General features: G+C 40.7%; 1 protein-coding gene across 1 annotated transcript; it reads left to right on the forward strand.

The window, feature by feature from the left end:
* The first annotated feature begins 11,123 nt into the window (after window positions 1-11,123).
* On the forward strand, window positions 11,124-17,889 carry LOC117562543 (keratin, type I cytoskeletal 13-like). The gene is made up of 8 exons (XM_034240392.1): window positions 11,124-11,564; window positions 12,895-12,977; window positions 13,240-13,396; window positions 13,942-14,100; window positions 14,209-14,334; window positions 14,573-14,784; window positions 17,347-17,408; window positions 17,500-17,889. The coding sequence occupies exons 1-8, from the start codon at window positions 11,187-11,189 to the stop codon at window positions 17,586-17,588; spliced, it is 1,266 nt and encodes a 421-aa protein (XP_034096283.1). The 5' UTR covers window positions 11,124-11,186; the 3' UTR covers window positions 17,589-17,889.
* The last annotated feature ends 1,641 nt before the right edge of the window (window positions 17,890-19,530 follow it).

The raw sequence follows: 19,530 nt of genomic DNA on the forward strand, positions 1-19,530 counted from the left end.
CACACCACAGACAACAGAAATAATAAGATAAGAATGTGTCATTAACAGTGATCACGAATACTGCTTTGTTCCATTCCCACACCTGTTCTCAAACAATATTGAGCCACAGCAAGAACACATTTGCGTATTCCCACAAAGGCTGTAAAAGTTGAATTAATCTAATGTTAAACATCATTTGTGTAAACAAAAAGTGAGGGTTAAGATCCTGAGGCAGCTTCAAAACAAGTACATCAAAGTCAGTATCATTAAATATTTGAAAAGGAAAAGAAGTTCTGTGACAGGTCCTGGAAAACTATTATCCTTGTCATAAATTGTTTGACATTTTGCAAAGCACCTCAGGGCTACACATCATACTTTCTTTTCATAAAACAAATAGGAGTGCCAGACAGCTGTCATTTGGTGTTACTGTACGTACTATAGAACAAGGATGGGCAAATATTTCAAAGATGCCAACAAGTTTGGAACTTGTTTTTAATATCGGCCCTGTGATGAGTGTGGTCAGCAGAGGCTGGTGCAGGGGTGTGGGTTAGTTAGAGCTGATTATTGAAAGTGAGATGAGGCTCTTCTTTGAGTCATCTAATGTTCATAGCATGACAACATGAAGAACCCAAATCACCCTGTCAGAACAGCCTGAACAAAGCATTCTGGGACATCAGAGGTGCATGACACAGAGACCTAAGCCATAATGTACAGATGATTTCCCCACATGACAAATTATATATGATCTTTAAACTTTTGTTTTATTAGAAAATGAGTGATATGATGTCATAAAAGCTTGACTAGGCACAATTTGGAAATACCATTGATTAAGGCCTGTCATTAAAGGACTCACAGATTTACTCAACTCATTACATTTACTAAACTCATTAAATTCAACACTTTGTTTTACTTTTAAACCTGTAAAAAAGAAAGAAAAACACTGACCGAGCTATGCCTGAATCCTTATATTCCACAAACTGACTTCACATTTGAATTCCTTTTAGTCTCAGCATAGTTTAACATTTTTAATGGATCTAATACAAATCATCCTTAGTTTATGCTCCTTTGTCAGTTTAACTCTATTGTGAGAAGTTTATCTGATGACTTTGGCGCATTTATATGTCAGTACTTCTATAAGTCCTTAAGACATTTGGCTAAATACTGTTATTTCTAACTTTAGATTCAACATTGCCCGGGTTGCCAAAGTACTGAAGGTGTGCTATAGGTTCCGTTAATAAAGTGAAAGGTAGCAAAACAAAAAAGCCACAGCTTAAGAACACCTGATAAAAGACCAGCAACCACTTGCCAGTCTCTTGTAATTGATCAATTTGCTTTACACTGGTAATATAAAATCAAATACATTTGATATTGAAGTGTTTGTTTAAGTGTCTGCTGCAATGATAGTGAACAGGACCTGGAGTCTGTTCAGTTTAAAAGTGATTGTTAAAACTTGAAACTGCTATGGGAATAGGAATATCGTGGTACTCCATCGTTGTTTGGCCAGGAGTCCACTAATGATGCCAAGATCAACGTTTACCTGCACTTTACAAGCAGCAGACAGAAAGGGAAGGATTACTGAACATTGTGTATATAGGGTGTAATAAGGATGTTGTGAACACCAAAACACTGTCTATCAGTCTATCTGGGTATCTGCCCTCGGGTTCTAACAACACTGCTGTGTTCATCTTACTAGCATCCAATTGAGGTCACTGAAATACAATTTGCTGACAGATTGGCCAACACAGACCTGCCATTATCAAACCACAAACAGTTATTACTTAAGGAAAGAATTGCAGACCTGTATTTCTGCAAAAGGAGAGTTTGTGTGAAAATTGAACATGTTTTATTAAAATCTTAGAAGCAGCACTGTGCTGCCATTTGATACGTTACTAGAGCTGTGCACTATTGTAGTCAACAAACAACAAGAAATTGCAGTCGTATGAAAACAAGTATTGGCTATCCGTAAAGGCCATCGAAAAAAACGTGTACACAAGGCCACTGTGTAAAAAAAAGGTAATGTTAGCTGAATGACAACAAATAAAGTGAAATGGAAATACAAAACTATTTCACTATTTTTAAGCAAGCTAAAAGCGCTCACCGATAACAGCTTGCAACAGCAGCAATAGCATGAGGCAGAAATGGTTGAACAAATATGTTTTCTGAGGAATTAAACGTTTGCTCTTTGAGAAATGTGCCAACACCTAATAAGAATGTAATCAAAGTAATCTCAAAAACATGATGCTCCGTGGCAAGACTTCAAGTATCTTGGCAGCACAGGGACATGTTTTGTTAATGTTTTGAATGTGCATAGTTGCAACATTTTTATTATAAATCAAACTAACGAGTAGCCATACTCAGGCATCGACACACAGAATTTATGCTAGCACATGCTAACTGCTACCAATCACACTGAAGTGGCAGACCACCACAGATGTTACTACATTAGCAACAACTCCCCCCACAGAAATATAAGTATGACACATTTCACTCATCCAGGCTAACGCCGGGATTCCACCAGGTCCGTCTGCGCCGCGTTCCGTCTGCGCCACGGTTTTGTTCCGGCCTCCTACACTGTAGGAGGTCAAATAAATAACCATTTCTCTCAAATATTGTTCACAAATCTGAAAAAATCTGTGATAGTGAGCACTTCTCCTTTGCCGAGATAATCCATCCCACCTCACAGGTGTGGCATATCAAGATGCTGATTAGACAGCATGATTATTGCACAGGTGTTATGGTTATTACTATGGTTATAAATGGTTATTTTGTGTATATAGAAAATGTTTTAGATCTTTGAGTTCATCTCATGAAAAATGGGAGCAAAAACAAAAGTGTTGCATTTATATTTTTGTTCAGTGTATATCATTTACACAGTGCCTGTAAACCGGATGAGAACGCTGCCATTTCTCCTCCTACTGCAAATTAGTTTATTTGGGGGATGGGCCGGATGCTGTTACCGGTCCACTTCCTGCCCGCCGTCTCTGCAACGCCTCTGCAACACCCTCACGTCGCGTCGAAATAGGATTCAAGTCTATTTTTCGACACGACGCGAGGCTGTCACTACCAAGCCCCCAGGAAGTGCGCCGGACTCAGATGAAAATATTCGTGCTGGCCAAACGGCGGTACTACTTTTCCGTTTGGTTGCCAGGCCCGGAAACACTTTTTCCCATTGACTTACATGGGGAAAGAGTGGTCTGTAAATCGTTGGATAATTTTTTTTAAACTAAATAAACTACCCAGTATGAACACTTGTATAGCCCTTATTAAAAACATTCGTTCCTCAAGTTATAATAATGTGCTAATAACGTTATTCTGAGAGTTATTTCCCTCTGCATTATGAACGCGCATCTAACCCACGGAACCGCGCCGCCCGGCACGTTCATGTCACGTGTCCCGACCAATCAGAGCACACTGTGCTCACAGGGAGGGTGGGGGCTGGAGCTATTGGAGCTACAACGAGCCGTTAAAGGCAGAGAGTGAAATTCAGTGAATACAATACACGTAGTTTACAGAGATGCTGTTTGAGAAACCAATATGAGTTGCGTTTATCTTTACCCATGGATGCACAATAAGAACGGATCCATATCGTCTTACTGCCATCCCACGGAGCTGTAATAATGGATATATTGCACATGTTTGCTATAATTCATTATCATACTAAATAGGCTGTATGATTAAATCTTGTACCTTAAATGTTGTATTAAATAAAGTTAATATTACTTATTATAAGTATATATATATATATATATATATATATATATACACAGTGCAATAAATATTTCGTGCTAAATGAAGCTCTGTTGCTTGGATATCACTAGATCCTGTTACAGTGTAATATAAATAACGATTGATGTCACATTAGCATAATGACTAGCTAGCCGCTAGCTGCTAACTGCCGCCTCGTTAATATCAAATCCATCATAACAACAACATCCATTACCATGCTGTCATGCACAGCGGTGCTGTTACGTGTACGCAAATTGACGTGCTTGATGTGAACGAGCATTTCGGTTAAAGTTGTGCATGCGCTATGAGCACACATACGGGTACTTCTCAGGCATGCCGGGTAATCTGTGACGTTTCGCTCTCTCAAAAGTTGGGCCATTTTATCATCATGCGCTAATGAGCAACTCTCATAGGAATGAATGAGGCCCCGCCTCCCACGCTGTATCCAGTTCTTATAGAGAGGCGAAGTCCCTCCCCTTCCGAAAGCCTCCATGGGACCCCGGAAGCGGAAAATTATACATTGAAGTCAATGGAGAGAGAAAGGTTATCTTTTGATCCCGTTTGAATTGTGCCACGAATGACACATATGATGTTTGTCAATTTAAAAGAACATTTTGCAAGTCAAAAAAATAAAAATGTGTCGTAAAACTGTGAAGTTACACATTTTTGTGTGTGAAACCGCTCAGTGAACTACAGGTCTCTGGTCTCGCACAATACGCGTCACCAACATAAAGATGGCCGTCACGTTAGCACATTTCACCACATTCTTTCAGAATGAGAATACAATTATTTTACGAGGTGAAAATCACTACAAGTCTGGGCACGTTGAGAGCTGTACCTATATGAAAGGGGAGTTAGTCGGTTCTGTAAGAGCCAGCATGCGGGACCGGCTTTACAAGGTTTCGGTGAGTAATATGAGTGCAATGTTTAACGTTAATGTCAGCTAGCTAACATTAGCTAACAAGGTACACTAACGTGTTTTGTTTTAGCAACTAGTTTTCTCCTTAAGAACTTCGTGGTCTCTGTGTATGCTGTGGATAACATTAGTGTTCACAAGAACAAGGTACACTCCCGTGTTTTGTTTTAGTTGCTCTTCAGATTGAAGCGGCCAGTTTTATATCGACTATACTGTATGTGTGATCTCCTTTTTCTCATTGTGTCATTTGACTTTATTTGCTGTGTGTAGATTCAAGGATTTTGGTTATCTAGGCACAGCTGTGTGTGACTCCCTCTGGTACACTGGTATGTGTTTTCCTAATGTAGAGAGCATTGATTAATTAATAAACTACACACTGAGTCTAGATCCTGACCAAATCCTTTTTTATTGTTGATCAAATGTTTTTCAAAAATGTATTCATACACATTTAGAAAAATACAATGTACAATCACAACCAATACAACACAAATTACAAAAAATACAGAAAAACAAACAATAACAACAGACAAGAGGACAAAACTATGGAAAAATAAACCCTCCCACCCCCAGATCCGGACCATCCTTGTATTATTGCTCATTCAATCTATTATAGCATGCTAACAAATGGTACTTACTTTATTTTTACAAATCTGCATGGGAGACGATGGCGCGATGCAGAGCGCTGTCTGTGATTGTGCACAGGGGATGTACAAATGCAGCCACGCTGCAGCATTGGCAATATTTGCCATGTGGCAGATCAGCTCCACAGATGTTGAGTGCCAGTGGAGGAAGCCTGGCACTTCCAAAGTAGTCCAGCCGGTGTCTCAACTTTACCAACAGCGAGAGGAGACATACAACCCACTGGCCAGAGACATCGCCAACTGTCAACTGGGGGGTTGTAAACGAAGCCGAAGGGGTGAAGGCTTTTGTGGAGGCCTATCAAGTGACAGTGTTCGAATCGAGTCTGGTCTCTTTGTGAGTGAGTCGGGTGTTTTGGGAGCATCACCCGATGGACTTGTGCAGCCATCTGCCCTGCTGGAGGTGAAGTGTCCACACAGCCAGAGGAACATGACCATCGCGGAGGCAGTCCAGTTACCATCCTTCTGTCTCTGTGAGGAGGGTGGGTCATATATTCTCAAGGAGAATCACCCATACTGGCACCAGGTCCAAGGGCAGCTGCATATCACAGACCGGAGTCTCTGCTACTTTGTTGTGTGGACCACGAAGGAGGCGATCATCATCCCCATCCTCAAAGACCCTGCATGGCATGGAAATCTCCTCCTCCTGGAACAATTCTACACCCAGCATATGCTCCCTGTGTTGGCCAGTAGAGAGGAGGACATTTCAATAAACATACTCTTAACACCCTCGGACTCTGCATTGTGTTTCGTATGTGTGATGGGGTGTTATGCAGAGGGGAGGAAAACAGGACACAGCAGATTGGGATTGTGGTGGAGATGCTGAGCAGTTATTTAATTATTATTATACTGCGTGCTTCTGAGTTATTCCATCTTTTGCTGTAACATGGATCTGTATGTAACTCTATATTTACTTGTTATCTACCACACTTCCTTCTACATCATACACCATCATTATACATGATGGTGTATATAGGATATATATATTTGTATACATATCTGTAAATTGTATAATTTTACTTAAACGTCTTTTTGATCTCTCAAACTGAGTAAGATTGACAATAAAGTTGACTTTGAAAAATATATATATTCTTTATGAAAATAGTTGACTGTTGTCAAATGAATCCAAATGAAACGTTGGACTGAACTACAACTACGCCTTTAAATCTCTACGGACTGTTTTTCAGTGGGATGGCAAGTTCCTATCTTTAAACATTTATTAGTTTTTCTCAGAACAGATTTGATTTTCTGAAGTTAATTTAACTTTGCCGACCATGTAAGGTCATCATTAAAAGGTACAATCAATTTGTTTAGGGTTGACTAAAATAATGAAAAACATTCATTTGGATAATTTACTGACAGAATAAGAAACTCAATGATGCTCTACTCACCTGTTCCCTTTTTATAAAGTGAAACAGTTGAAACGATAGATTTTAGTAAACTTAAAAACAACCTTCTCCAAAAGCTATCAAGGAATATACCGAATACTTGTTTTAGAACTTTATTACATATTTTTATATAAATAGTTTGAATGATCCATAATTGACAGAAGCTTGTGTTTACACTGACCTGTTACTCATATATTAATGTATTTGTAACTTCAGTAAACCACTACCTCACTAATTTCTTTCATTCATCCAGGTTCAGTAAACTAAGTGATCCATGAACCAGTTTAATCATTATAATAACGTAGGATTGCAACTCTTTGAAAATGTATGTGGCTCTTAAAAGAGCTGTTGTGTTTGGGTGTGCTGGTCTCAGGTCAGTCTAAGCCCTCTCTCCGCGGATGCGGCGGGCCAGCTGGATGTCCTTGGGCATGATGGGGACCCTCTTTGCTTGGTTCATCTTACTGGGGGGCAGCTACATGGATGTCGGTGCAGTCCACAATCATTGCGCAGTTGAAGGCAGAATGAATTTATGATTGACTCCGAATGAAGCACAACTTCATGTCATACAATACAATGACTTTATTTGTAATTGTGTAAAAAAATATGAGCATTGATTAGCAAGCAGGACCTGCAGGAACAGAGAATGGTGATGGATGGAGCTGGGAAGAGAGAAGAATAAAGAAAACAGATCAACTTTATTATCGGATATTAAAAATTCAATTTCAAAACAAGTTGCCGCTCCTACAGTTTTCTAGTATGTAAAGATGATTTCACATGACCTATGCAAAATATCACACTCAATACATGTGTGTCTCTGGGGGGTGCATTGTGCCTTTGATGTATATAAATAATATATCATAACCAAATACTATTACGTACAGTGGAAATCAGGTTGCCAGAGCAGGTCAGTGTGCATGTTCCTCAACGTCTCAGCAGTTACAGGTGAGGTAAAGAAAATAAAAGAGAAAAAGGTCAGTAACAACACTTTAAAGTAACAACACTTTGAATAATTATCTCTTCTAACAATTTTCTCTCAATAAGCACACAACGACTGTCTTTCCAACAAACAGATTGTCATCACAATGAAACACGTCCAGAAGAATGTCATGCAAAGCTCCATGCCTGCCTTCGACTCTCCCTGAACTGCTTCCTTAGCACCCGGTGGAGGGCGCAGTAGGCTACTCTTCAAAAGTTTCACGAAATACTTACCATCATGTTTGGTTACTGTTTAACATTTTGGTTTACTTCATGTAATAAAATAATAACTTCATGGTAAGGCTACTAAAAATGACAAGGCTAAGTAATGTAATGCTAACTAACGTGCTCGCTACTCGTCGCTACTAGCTAGGTAGCTAACTTGACTATGTTCCATGCCCAACATGTATATTACCTATGATATTACCTGATATGTCTGATCCAGCGACTCCTGGTCCTTTCATCAGACGGGAATCGATAGAAGGAGCAAGTGGTATGATCACTTTTATGACTACAACCTGGTACAAAGCACACAGGCATCTTGTAAAAGTGAATTTATTTTTAGCGATCTATAATTTATTGGAGGGAATAAATCAGTTATGAGATCTTCTTCTTCTTCGCTTTAATTACGAGTCTTATTATAAATCACCGAGCATGCCTGTGACATCACTTACGCGACCCAGAATGGGATTTGGGATTTGTAGTCTTTGTAGTAGCGTATTTTTCATAGTCTTATATTTCAGCAGTTTTACGACAAAATGTGACTTTTTTGACATGGAAATGATTGTTTAAGATTGACAAACATCATATGTGTAGTTCGTGGCACAATTCAAACGGGATCAAAAGATACGTGTTCTCTCTCCATTGAATTCAATGTAAATTTTTCGCTTCCGGGGTCCCATGGTCCGGAAGTAGATGGGCGTGACTTCGCCTCTCCATAATACATCCATGTGACAGAGGCGTTGCAGAGTAGAGATGGGCGAGTCATGATTCATCCGGATCATTAACCCGGATCCTAGTAATGAGCCGGTCGTGACGAGTCTCCCTCTCGATTAACCCGAGTCCTTTGAGTCCTACACCTGATGTGACGTAACAATTAAAACTATAAATTGCGTCACTCTTTACTCTCTTTATAACGTGTACAATCACATTACAACGTTGTTGTATCCAGAGATCCAGCAGACTCGTCGCCATGCACGAATCAACAGCAAATTCAGCCCCTCCTCCGGCTCCCGCGAGAGTCCCGTGAGCCGTGAGTGAGCCGTGAGTCGTTGGACTCGCGGGAGCCGTGAGTGAGCCGTGAGCCGTGAGTCCGCAAATCTCTGAGTCTGCTGCGACTCGTCAAGGGAGCCGTGGGACTCGCGGGAGCCGTGGGACTCGCGGGAGCCGTGCGAGCCGGAGGAGGGGCTGAGTCTGCTGTAGATTCGTGCATGGGGACGAGTCTGCTGGATCTCTGGATCTGCTGCCTGCTATATGTTACGGCTCTGAGTCCTCGTAGGCTACTGGTCTCTCTCGATCATTGACCTGGATTCACGGATCCCGCGATTTTTCCGGCTCTAAATTAAGTTTCAGTGTAGACTTCTAACAAAATGGTCATGTTGTGCAACAGTCTCCTGTAATAATATCTGCATTTCCAATAAGGATCTTACTTGGAAACTCGTTTATTTTGAACATGGCACACAAAAAGAAACAAATGATAGAAAATTGCAAAACAGTTAGAATATATAAAATGTAATTATACAATTATTATTATTATTATTATTATTATTATTATTATTATTATTATTATTATTATTATTATTATTATTATTAAATGAAAACACAATTGTGCAAAATTAGCTTAAGTACAGGAACATATTAAAATAACTATATACATATAATGCAAAACACTTATTTTTTTAAATGCACACACACACACATGTTTTATTAAAGCAAAAGACACTGTGTAGCGGAGGTTAATGTAACGTTAGTTTAATATGCTGGTTAAATGCAACAACTTTTCGGTTTCACCGGTAGGATTTCTACGGTCTTGGTCATGCTGACTCATATGACTCAAATGACTCAAATGACTCGTATGATCCGGATCTCTTCAATGATTGACTCAGAAGACTCCGAGTCCATAAAATGATTCGGATTTGCCATCTCTATTGCAGAGGCGCCGGGCAGGAAGTGGACCGGTCAGAGCATCCGGCCCATCCCCAAAATAAACTAATTTTGCAGACCCTATCCCTCTTTCAAGTAGAGGAGAAATGCCAGCGTTCTCCTAAATAAATGCATTTTTTTTTACCACTAAAATACAGCAACACATCTTTGATTCATGTCGTTTATAAATGGGATATTACAATTATTATTAACTTTGTCTGTACAAAGTAGCCTGTCCAGGAAATATGCCCAAATCAACAAAAACTGCGAGCCGGCAGGCAAGACGCTCCGCTTCTGAAACGCGCTCGGTAGGGTATGACGCCGGAGGAGGCCGGACCAAAATCGCGGCGCAGCCGTGACGCGTCGCAGACGGACCCGGTGGAATACGGGGGTAACTGTTGCTAGCGGAAAGCTTGGAAATCCATTTGCTCTGTCTCGATTTTGGGGGGTTATATTTTTTAAATGGTTCAGAGAGTATAAGGTCAGCAGTAAACTCCAACTTCTGCGTCTAAAATCGAGGTAGCCTACTTGTAATTTACTTGAGTATTTTCAAATTAAACTACTTTATACTTTTACTGCACTACATTTATTTTAAATATTTAGTTTCTAGTTACTTCATAGATTTAGGTTAATGCAAAAATATAAATCGACACATTCATTAAATACATACATTAATATAGCTAGGCTAAGCTACCTAACCTAGTAGTGTATAAAGTAATCCAAATAAACCCCACCTTCACCAAGTAGGCCACGACACTGAAGTGATGAACACATAAGTGCCGATCATTTAAAAAAATGCTTTTGTTTAATTCTGCCTTTCTGCATAACGATTACTTTCACTATTGGTACTATTTTGATGCTTATACTTTTTTCTTTTAAGTACAAATTTGAAGGCAGTAGTTTAACAGAGTATTTTTATACTGTAGTATTGCTGCTTTTATACTTACATTAATAATCTATTTAGTATATAGAGTATTTCTTCAACCTCTGCTTATTGTTTCTTTAAATTCTGGGTCAGGTATACTATTGACAAATATGTGAGACGTGCTTACTGTTAAAAGTTGTTGGAAACAATCTACAGACTGCCAGGAAAAGAATAAATCTTCTTTTTCATCCTGAGATTAAGAGTATCAGACTGGATTAATTAAAGTTGACATTCGGAACAAACAATAACCTACCTCACACGCCTATGTGCCCTGCCTGCCAGCCGTTATATCGGACAGCAAACCTGAATGCCAGAGCCTCCACGCCCTGTGCGGTCACACCTGTCATGATGGACGCATCTTCCCACCCACCTGTTCGGCCGCTCCCACCTCCGGGAAGGAGGCTATAAAGTGCATCCTCTGGCCGCCTCAGCAGCATCTCCTCCCGGGTTAGACAAGTCCAAGTGAACGTTGCACCTGAGTCAGAACAGAAGTCATCATGTCCACCTTTCACCGTGGGTTTACCAGCTCTCCCATGTCCTGCACGAAGACCGGCTTCAGCAGGGGGTCTAGGAGCGTGTACGGCGGTGCAGATGGTAGAAGTGTCCGCGTGTCCTCCGTCTCCAACGGGCTCGGCGCTGGTTTTGACTTGGGATGTGCCCTCGGGGGCGGCAGCAGTATGGGCATCTGTGGCAGCGAGAAGCAAACCATGCAGAACCTCAACGACCGCCTGTGCAACTACCTGCAGAAGGTGCGCGCTCTGGAGTCCGCCAATGCGCAGCTCGAGTGTCAAATCCGGGAATGGATGGCTAAGCAAGCCCCCTGTGCCAGGGACTACAGCAAGTATGAGCAAATCATCGAGGACCTGCGCAGAAAGGTAAGATCTCCTTAACTAATGTATAGAAAAAAACGACAACCTAATAAATGTTATTTAGTGCCTTTTCCCATCTTTTAACGAGCCTCAAGCCATTGTGTTATGTAATATGATATTATTCTCCTGGTAATCTTAAATAATAACCAAATCATTTAGTATTTCTAAAAAACAAAACAAATACTTTTCCAATGTGTAAACTATTATTGTGAAAACGCCAAAGATTATAATACAACCCATTATAGATCATCTATAGACATATCATATTTTACATTTTCCACCATATTGAGTCCTCTTACTGTATTTAGACACACTATTTAGTATACAGTGCTATCACATCAGTTATTATAAAATATCACATACGATATGTGAGTTAATGTCATAGAGCAGTGTTTTTCAAAGTGGGGGCCCGACCCCCCCAGGGGGCCGCCAGGGGGGTCACGCAAAGTTTGAGGGAAACATAATTTTGTATTTAAAAAAATATAAATGTTTTTTTAGATGTTATTAATAACTGTATATCAATCAATCTATGTGTCCTTTGATGCCAATCTTTTAATATTTTTTGTTTTTGAATCACACGGACACCCTTCAAGCCAATACAAATCGAGCTGCCCCTGAGAATGAAAATCTGCTCAGCTTTTGGAGCAAGTGAGAGCTAGTGAATGTTTCGCTCTGCAGCCGGATGAGAGTAGGGATGTAGCAAATGTCGCAGAATTGCTTGCATACATCAGATTTATTTCAGAAGACAACTTTGTTGAGGAAATATTATTTTGTAAAGCACTGGAAGGTAGGACCACATGAAGAGACATTTTCCAAGTTTTAGATGAGTACATCATCTCAAACGGACTTGACTTGTCTCGTTGTGTGGGTGTGTGTTCAGATGGGGCAGTGGGGCTATGACAGGCAGAAAAAGCGGAGTGACAGCTTTGATCAGGCAGAAGGCCCCAAATGTAGTGGCAACGCACTGCATGCTCCATCGGGAGGCACTTGTACACATAATTTTTTTTAAAACAGGGGGGTCCCCGCCAGAGGATAATGCTATATGGGGGTCCTTGGCATGGCAACGTTTGGGAACCCTTGTAAGAGAACGGGTTAGTTTGGATTTGAAAACCATCACTACTTTTTCTTTGTTTGTTTCTAACTACCGCCAAGAAGCACTGCCCAGAGGGATGTTTGACACATGATGAAAAAAAGTGATGCAAGTCAGGCTTAAAAAAACACTCCACTGTACGGCTGACCAGCCCACATTCCAAATACCGAATCACTTACACACCTTTGTATATTTGTATATTATATGTGGATAATAGACTTCTGACTTGACTTGTCTTCCTTTTAGATTTATTGTGCGTCACTAGACAATGCCAGGCTGATGCTGCAGATTGACAACGCCAGACTGGCAGCAGAGGATTTCAAAATGAAGTGAGTAGAAATGTTACATAAGAACTTATCAACCTATGTAGCATAGTTTATAATGACAAATGTCTGGAACTTTGCAGATGCAATAATGCTTGTTTGGTATACTTATGGCCATGTGGGCTTATTGTCACAAGGGTGTAATGGTCAACACATTAAACTGGTGCAACTGGTTTTAGTGGAGCTTCCCCTTTTCTTTTTTGTTATTGCTGGTAACTCTAACTGAATGAGTGCAGCAACATGATCCTCTTTGCCTTTTTCTTGACAGGTATGAGAATGAGCTGGCAGTGCGTATGTCCGTGGAGGCCGACATCATGGGACTGCGCAAGGTTCTGGATGACCTCACCATGGCACGGTCGGACCTGGAGATGCGGGTGGAGGGCCTGAAGGAGGAACTGCTCTACCTGAGGAAGAACCATGAGGAGGTGAGAGTAGTCCAGTTAGGAATTGCATCACATCCTTACAGTGAGCTCAGCAGACCAATGTTCCAAAGTACACAATAAGAAAACTCCAGTCTCGTTCAATCTTTAGGTGATCAGTTTTTGGGTGCATTACTGTGTCTTCAAGTATGATAGGCACAATATGATTACCTGGAATGTACTGTTACAAATTTGAATGTGGAACGCTGGATACTTAGCACCCTACGCAGTCGCTATTTCAGCTACGTAGCAGAAATAGAGGGACCAGCAGTGGTTGTTGTTGCTCATGTGAACACTGCACTGTACAAATAAAAGAAAGCTAATGTAACTTTTGCAAAACACTCCATGTTGCTAAACGCTATCATTTTAAATTTAAAAAAAGGAGTGAATGGAAGTACAATTACAAATTGTAATTAGGTCAGTAAACTCACACAGCAACTGCAATAACACAATATTTATCCATCAAAAAACAGATAACGCTCGCTAACATTTCCAAGTTTCATAATGGTTTTATCTTTAACCTGACTTGACCTTTGTTGTCCTGCCTGTAGGAGATGGCGGCAATGAGTGGCCAGGTTAGCTCTGTGAATGTGGAGGTGGACGCCGGGTGTCAGGAGGATATGTCCAAGGTCCTGGATCAGATCAGATGTCAGTATGAGGGCATCGCTGAGAAGAACCGCCGTGAAATGGAGGCCTGGTACAAGGCCAAGGTGAGGGGAGCGATGATACGCTTTATGTCTGCATCTTATTTCATTCAAGAAGAGTCGTCAATATCAAGGTATTACCCACACATTCATGTCTCATTTCTTGTTTTCTAGTTTGACGAACTCAACCAGCATGTTGCAGCCAGCACAGAGACCCTCCAGACCTCCCGCACTGAGATCAACGACCTGAAGAGGACCCTGCAGGCCCTGCAGATCGAGCTGCAGTCCCAGCAAAGCCTGGTAAATCAGATATACAGATATTCTTTTTTCAACCACAATATAAACTTCCTAGCCTTTGCAATATACCCACACTATAAATACTCAGTCAGTCAGTAAACCTGTCAGTCACTGTTTTTATGGCTTCTTTACTTCAAGGCGTCTTTTTGTAAGTGACTTAGGTAGATAGAGGAAATGAAAAACAAGATATTAGCACTCAGTATCCACTTATATCTCGTCCTGTTGTTCTGCTCCTGTGAAGAAATGTGCCTTGGAGGGCCAGCTTTCAGAGACGGAGAACCGCTACAGCCAGCAGCTGAGCCATCTCCAGAACATGGTCTACTCCCTGGAGAACCAGCTCCAGGAGATGAGGAAGGACATTGAGAGGCAGTCCAATGAATACCAGATCCTGCTTGACATCAAGACCAGGCTGGAGTTGGAGATCGCCGAGTACAGGAGGCTGTTGGATGGAGGGTAAGCAGTACTCAAGTTGTAAAAATAAATCAGGGGGGATGGTGGATTTTATCATATGGGGACATCATTTGTGCTGATAACCCGCCGAGGGTGGGAGACCAACCAGCCTAAAGATAATTATTATACTCCTAAAACAACATGCATGTTATGGATGTTCAGATACTCCTTTCATTGCTCTTGACCAAGGCACCTCAGAATTAGAGTCGGTCCCCGGGCTGCCATGGCACCACTAACATTTAGGGTCAAATGCAGAGGACAATTAGTGCAACATCTTTTTTTCACTTTAATTTAAAGGGGGGGGGGGGGGATACACAAATGTGGTTATAATGGAAGTCTATGGTACAAATCTTGTAGGTTAACAGTCCCTCGTTTATTATTCAGATGGATCAACTGATTATACTAATAATAAAGTCAAAATAGTTTTTAGAATATTGAATTATAGTGTATTTTTTCAAAAAAGCAGTTACTGGTATACGATCAAAACTGGTATCTAAAGGGTTACATTTGTATCGTAATTAATTCAATCATTATGTAAATTCTTCATGAAAAATGTGAGGAAAAAAATTAGAAAAATATTGATCCGTCATCATTTTATTGCAGTTCAAATACAAATATTTGATGTTAACATTCCCAATGTTACTTTTTTTAACAGGGCATTAAGTGCAAATTGAAATTGTTTACAAAATATGAAAATATATTAAAAGATTATACTGATAATACAAAATAGGACCAATGTTGTTAATGGCTGCCGACTCCACTCTCCCCCATCTCATAGAAGTTTCCAAAGATTTTCATAATCATGCTTTTTGGTCTCAATTTTTCTGGCTCTTGCTTTCGGATTGTTAGCTAAGCAATGGCTTTGAAGCCAAGTCTTGACATACCTCTGGTCTGAACTTGTTCAGTGGAGGGCCAACACACTTGATGAAAAGCAAGGCTGACATGCTTTTTACCTCTAGCGAGCTTCTAGTTGTGGTTAAAATGTTCATCTGACTAAACGTTCACACTCAGCTGTGGAGATGACCAGAGTGTTCACTGCTTGAAGGAGGGGTTTCAGCTCTTCTGGTGCTGGTGGTATCATTTCATCAACAGTTTTGAGTCTGACCAGCTAGCTAACACGAGAGAAACACGTAGCTAAACTCCAAACTAAGTTGTTATTGCTGCTTATGTCCATAGATTCCACCTTTGGTGACTAAAGTCATGAGTAATTACTAAGATTACTGACTCTTGACTTACCTGAAATGTTATTTTTAGTATTTTTAAATATGAAGTCCCTCAGATCGCGTTGTCCTCCTGGTCGCTTGGCCATTGTGACGACCGTTACCTGCGCTTCTGGCATCGATCAAACAGGCGCATCACGGCGCTCTGGCGCCCTCTAGGGCACTCGCATAGTATAGCGTCAGTGACTTGGTAAAAATGTCATTGCGTGTGTGCGTGCTCCCTCGCCCACAGTATTTTACTCAAAATGCGCAAAATTAATGTTGAAATAGCAGTAATACCAGTGCCACGTTCATTGATAAAATTACATAAGGGATGGAAAGGGGGAATGGCAGTTTTAGAAGGGGGATGATTTTGACCGTTTTTATTTCAGGGGGGATGCCATCCTAAATTAACTATCCAATACTCTAAATCAATATTCCCTACAAGTTGTATAGTAATTGTGAAGCTACATATAAGAGACAGTTAGCATAGCCCAGCATAGCATGAATAAAAGCTATGGTTTATCTAAAGACCGCAAAATCCGCCTTATAGCACATTTTAAATTCACTAATTGAAACCTTATAAAAACAGGTATAATATGTTAACGAGGGAGCTTTAGAGATGCTCGTAGACTTTTCTTTACCTTCTTTTCACAAGCTAACTAACTGGCTGTAACTTCATACTTAGCACGAGTGGTATCAGTTCTCTCATTCAAGACTCAAAAAGGGACTAAAAGCTATTTCCCAAAATGTTGGACTATTCTTTCATACTAATAGGCGCGTTCACACCGCAGTACTTTTCCCACTTTAGTCCCAGCAGCTTCTACTGAAGCCAGTCCCTAACTCCGGGGGACTTCTAGCCGGGGACTCCGGGTGGCAGTATACGCCGTGAAGTGGTTTGCGGACTGCCAGTAAACCCAAAGCAGAAGAAGACGAAGTGACGTCAGCGGCTCATTTGCCTAATCCACCCTCAGGGAATTTATTCCGGTGTGAACGCGATCTGTACTTAGTTCATGAGAACTAAAGAGTTCTCATGAACTCCTGGGAGAGGGATCCCTCCTCTGTTGCTCTCCCTGAGGTTTCTCCCATGTTCCCTTTAAACTGTGGGTTTTCTCTGGAAGTTTTTCCTTGTACGATGTGAGGGTCTAAGGACAGAGGGTATCAGGACAGAGGGTCTAAGGACAGAGGGTCTAAGGACAGAGGGTGTCGTTTTTCTCATACTGATATTCTGAACAATCTGTGCTGTTGTATTTGCTGTAAAGTGTCTCTACTGTAGGCTAATTTTATTATATGTACAGCACTTTGGCTCGACCAAAAATCGTTTATAAATGTATGGTTTTAATTGTAACTTTTGAATATTTTCCAGAGGAACTCCCAGATGTGGAACTGTGACAGTCAAAGAAGTTGTCCAACAACAGGAAGTCGTTGGTAGGTTTACATCACTGACATCACTTTTTGCTCTTTGCTTGTAAAAATGTAATATGTCACTTATTAAAGTTTGTTTTGATTCTCTTTGCAGTTAAACCACGCATTGTCCAAAGGAAAATTGTGGTGGTTGAGCAGATTGTTGATGGAAAAGTGGTGTCACGCACAGAACAAGCCCAGTGAAACATGATCAACACATCTGATGTCCCTCCCAGCTGAAGACTTGCTATGTTTTTGTCATTGTCTAAGCAATGGAAAAGGTCAATAAAAAATACTATGCATTTAATCTTCTGTCAAATATTGTTTCAAAATGAATCAATCACATGCAATCACAAAAATTAAATTAGACCGTTGACCAAGGGTTTGCCAATCTCTGAGATGTTAAGAATGTTCTTAATTAGGACCAATCTTCCCATAAATCTTGTGCAAAATCTATTGTGAAAGGGATATTTTCAATTTCCTAATAAACATCTTTCTTCCACTAGTTTGTATGTTGAATCTATTTTGTCTTCGTTTAAAGAAAGAAAGAAAAATCCATATGTATTAAAAGTCACTGCCTTATCAGTTTACCTCCATGCTCTGTAGAGCGTTTCTAAAAGGCCACGTGTGAAGGACCAGGGTGTGCGGAGAGCAGGTTAAGGTTGAACAAATAGGGATTAGCCAACATATATATATACAGTGTTTAGGATGGGTAACACAATCAGTTAAGATGGAAGAAGGTTCATTTTGTACAATATAAGGGCATACAAGCCTCTCCAAGCAGCCACTGCACTTCCTCTCCAATATGTTCAAAACGTTCTCGCGGTATCAACAGCTATTTCAATTCTCTCTGATTGTCTCTGTGCCTCAGCAGCACAGTTGATCACTGTTATGGAAATTTGAGACCCAACACTGTGGAGAGTACAAGTCAGAGTGATCAAAACTGTGGAGTGATCTGTGGCCTTGAAGTGTGGCCTTGAAGTGCTTGGGAATAAACCCACAGTGGAGTATAAGAAGAAAACAGCACATCTCAGGAAATGATAGGTGTTTTACAATGTGTTGAGAAGCATTTGGTTTAAGCATATAAGGATATAATAAAAATGTCCACTACATCACCCTGTCCAAAAACAGTAAGAACTCAATTTGATGACACAAACAGTCCTCCTCATGACTCCTACCTGCTGTACACTTCCTATTGTATAGACTTTTCACTTTCTTTGCTTCTTCTTTGTAATTTATTGTTTAGTCTGACCTATTCTTGATTCATTCCCCCCCAAACTGACTACAATGGGCTCATTCTCACAGGTCTTCCACATTTGCCAAAAATCCCTAAAGCACATGGTGTACAATGAGCTGTGACCAAACTCGCTGTATTGGCTCGGGAACAAACATCCTCACTGGGTAACTGATACGATATACTTTATTGTCCCCGTAAGGACATTTGTTCTGGACTCCGTCCTGCAGTTCCGCATACATGTACATGTACAAACATAGTGGACATTAAGAGACAGACACATATCATCAGTCATACACCGTTTGAACAAACACAATACACAGACGCACATACTGACAATGGCGACCTATTGCACGACCCCTCATGGCCAACATTTAAAAAGTACATTTCATTACATTTGACTACATTTCATTTCATGTGAATGTTAAGAAGCGTAATGGACATAGGTAGGAATGAGTGCTTATAGCGGTTCAGCCTGCTCTTGGGAACCCTGCATCTTCTACCAGAAGGGAGGAGCTGGAATTCTGATGTGATCCCGGAATACTTTGTCCGGCAGGAACTCTGCACAACAGTGTCGCATAACTGATCATGTGTGTTCTCCATCACTCATCCTGTACATTCTGTGGCTGTCTACCACTCTGTCACAGCTTTTAAATCTTCTGGTATCAAGTGAATATGGTATTCCATCGACGACACCTTTTAGTGGAGCTTTCGCTGAAAGTTTGAAACTCGACACATGGTAATCCTCCAATGTTGTTAACGCTTTCTTTAGCTGTGTTTGTGACACACATCCAAGAATGACCAACCCACTTCTCTTCACGTCGACTAACTGTACATAGCCAAGTTGGTCCATGATCCAACTTGCTACCTCGTGCTTGTCACACAGAACTCCAGCTACATTGATCCCAATCG

Source organism: Gymnodraco acuticeps, unplaced genomic scaffold (genome assembly GCF_902827175.1).
Source record: "Gymnodraco acuticeps unplaced genomic scaffold, fGymAcu1.1, whole genome shotgun sequence".
In the NCBI taxonomy this organism is placed as follows: Eukaryota; Metazoa; Chordata; class Actinopteri; order Perciformes; family Bathydraconidae; genus Gymnodraco; species Gymnodraco acuticeps.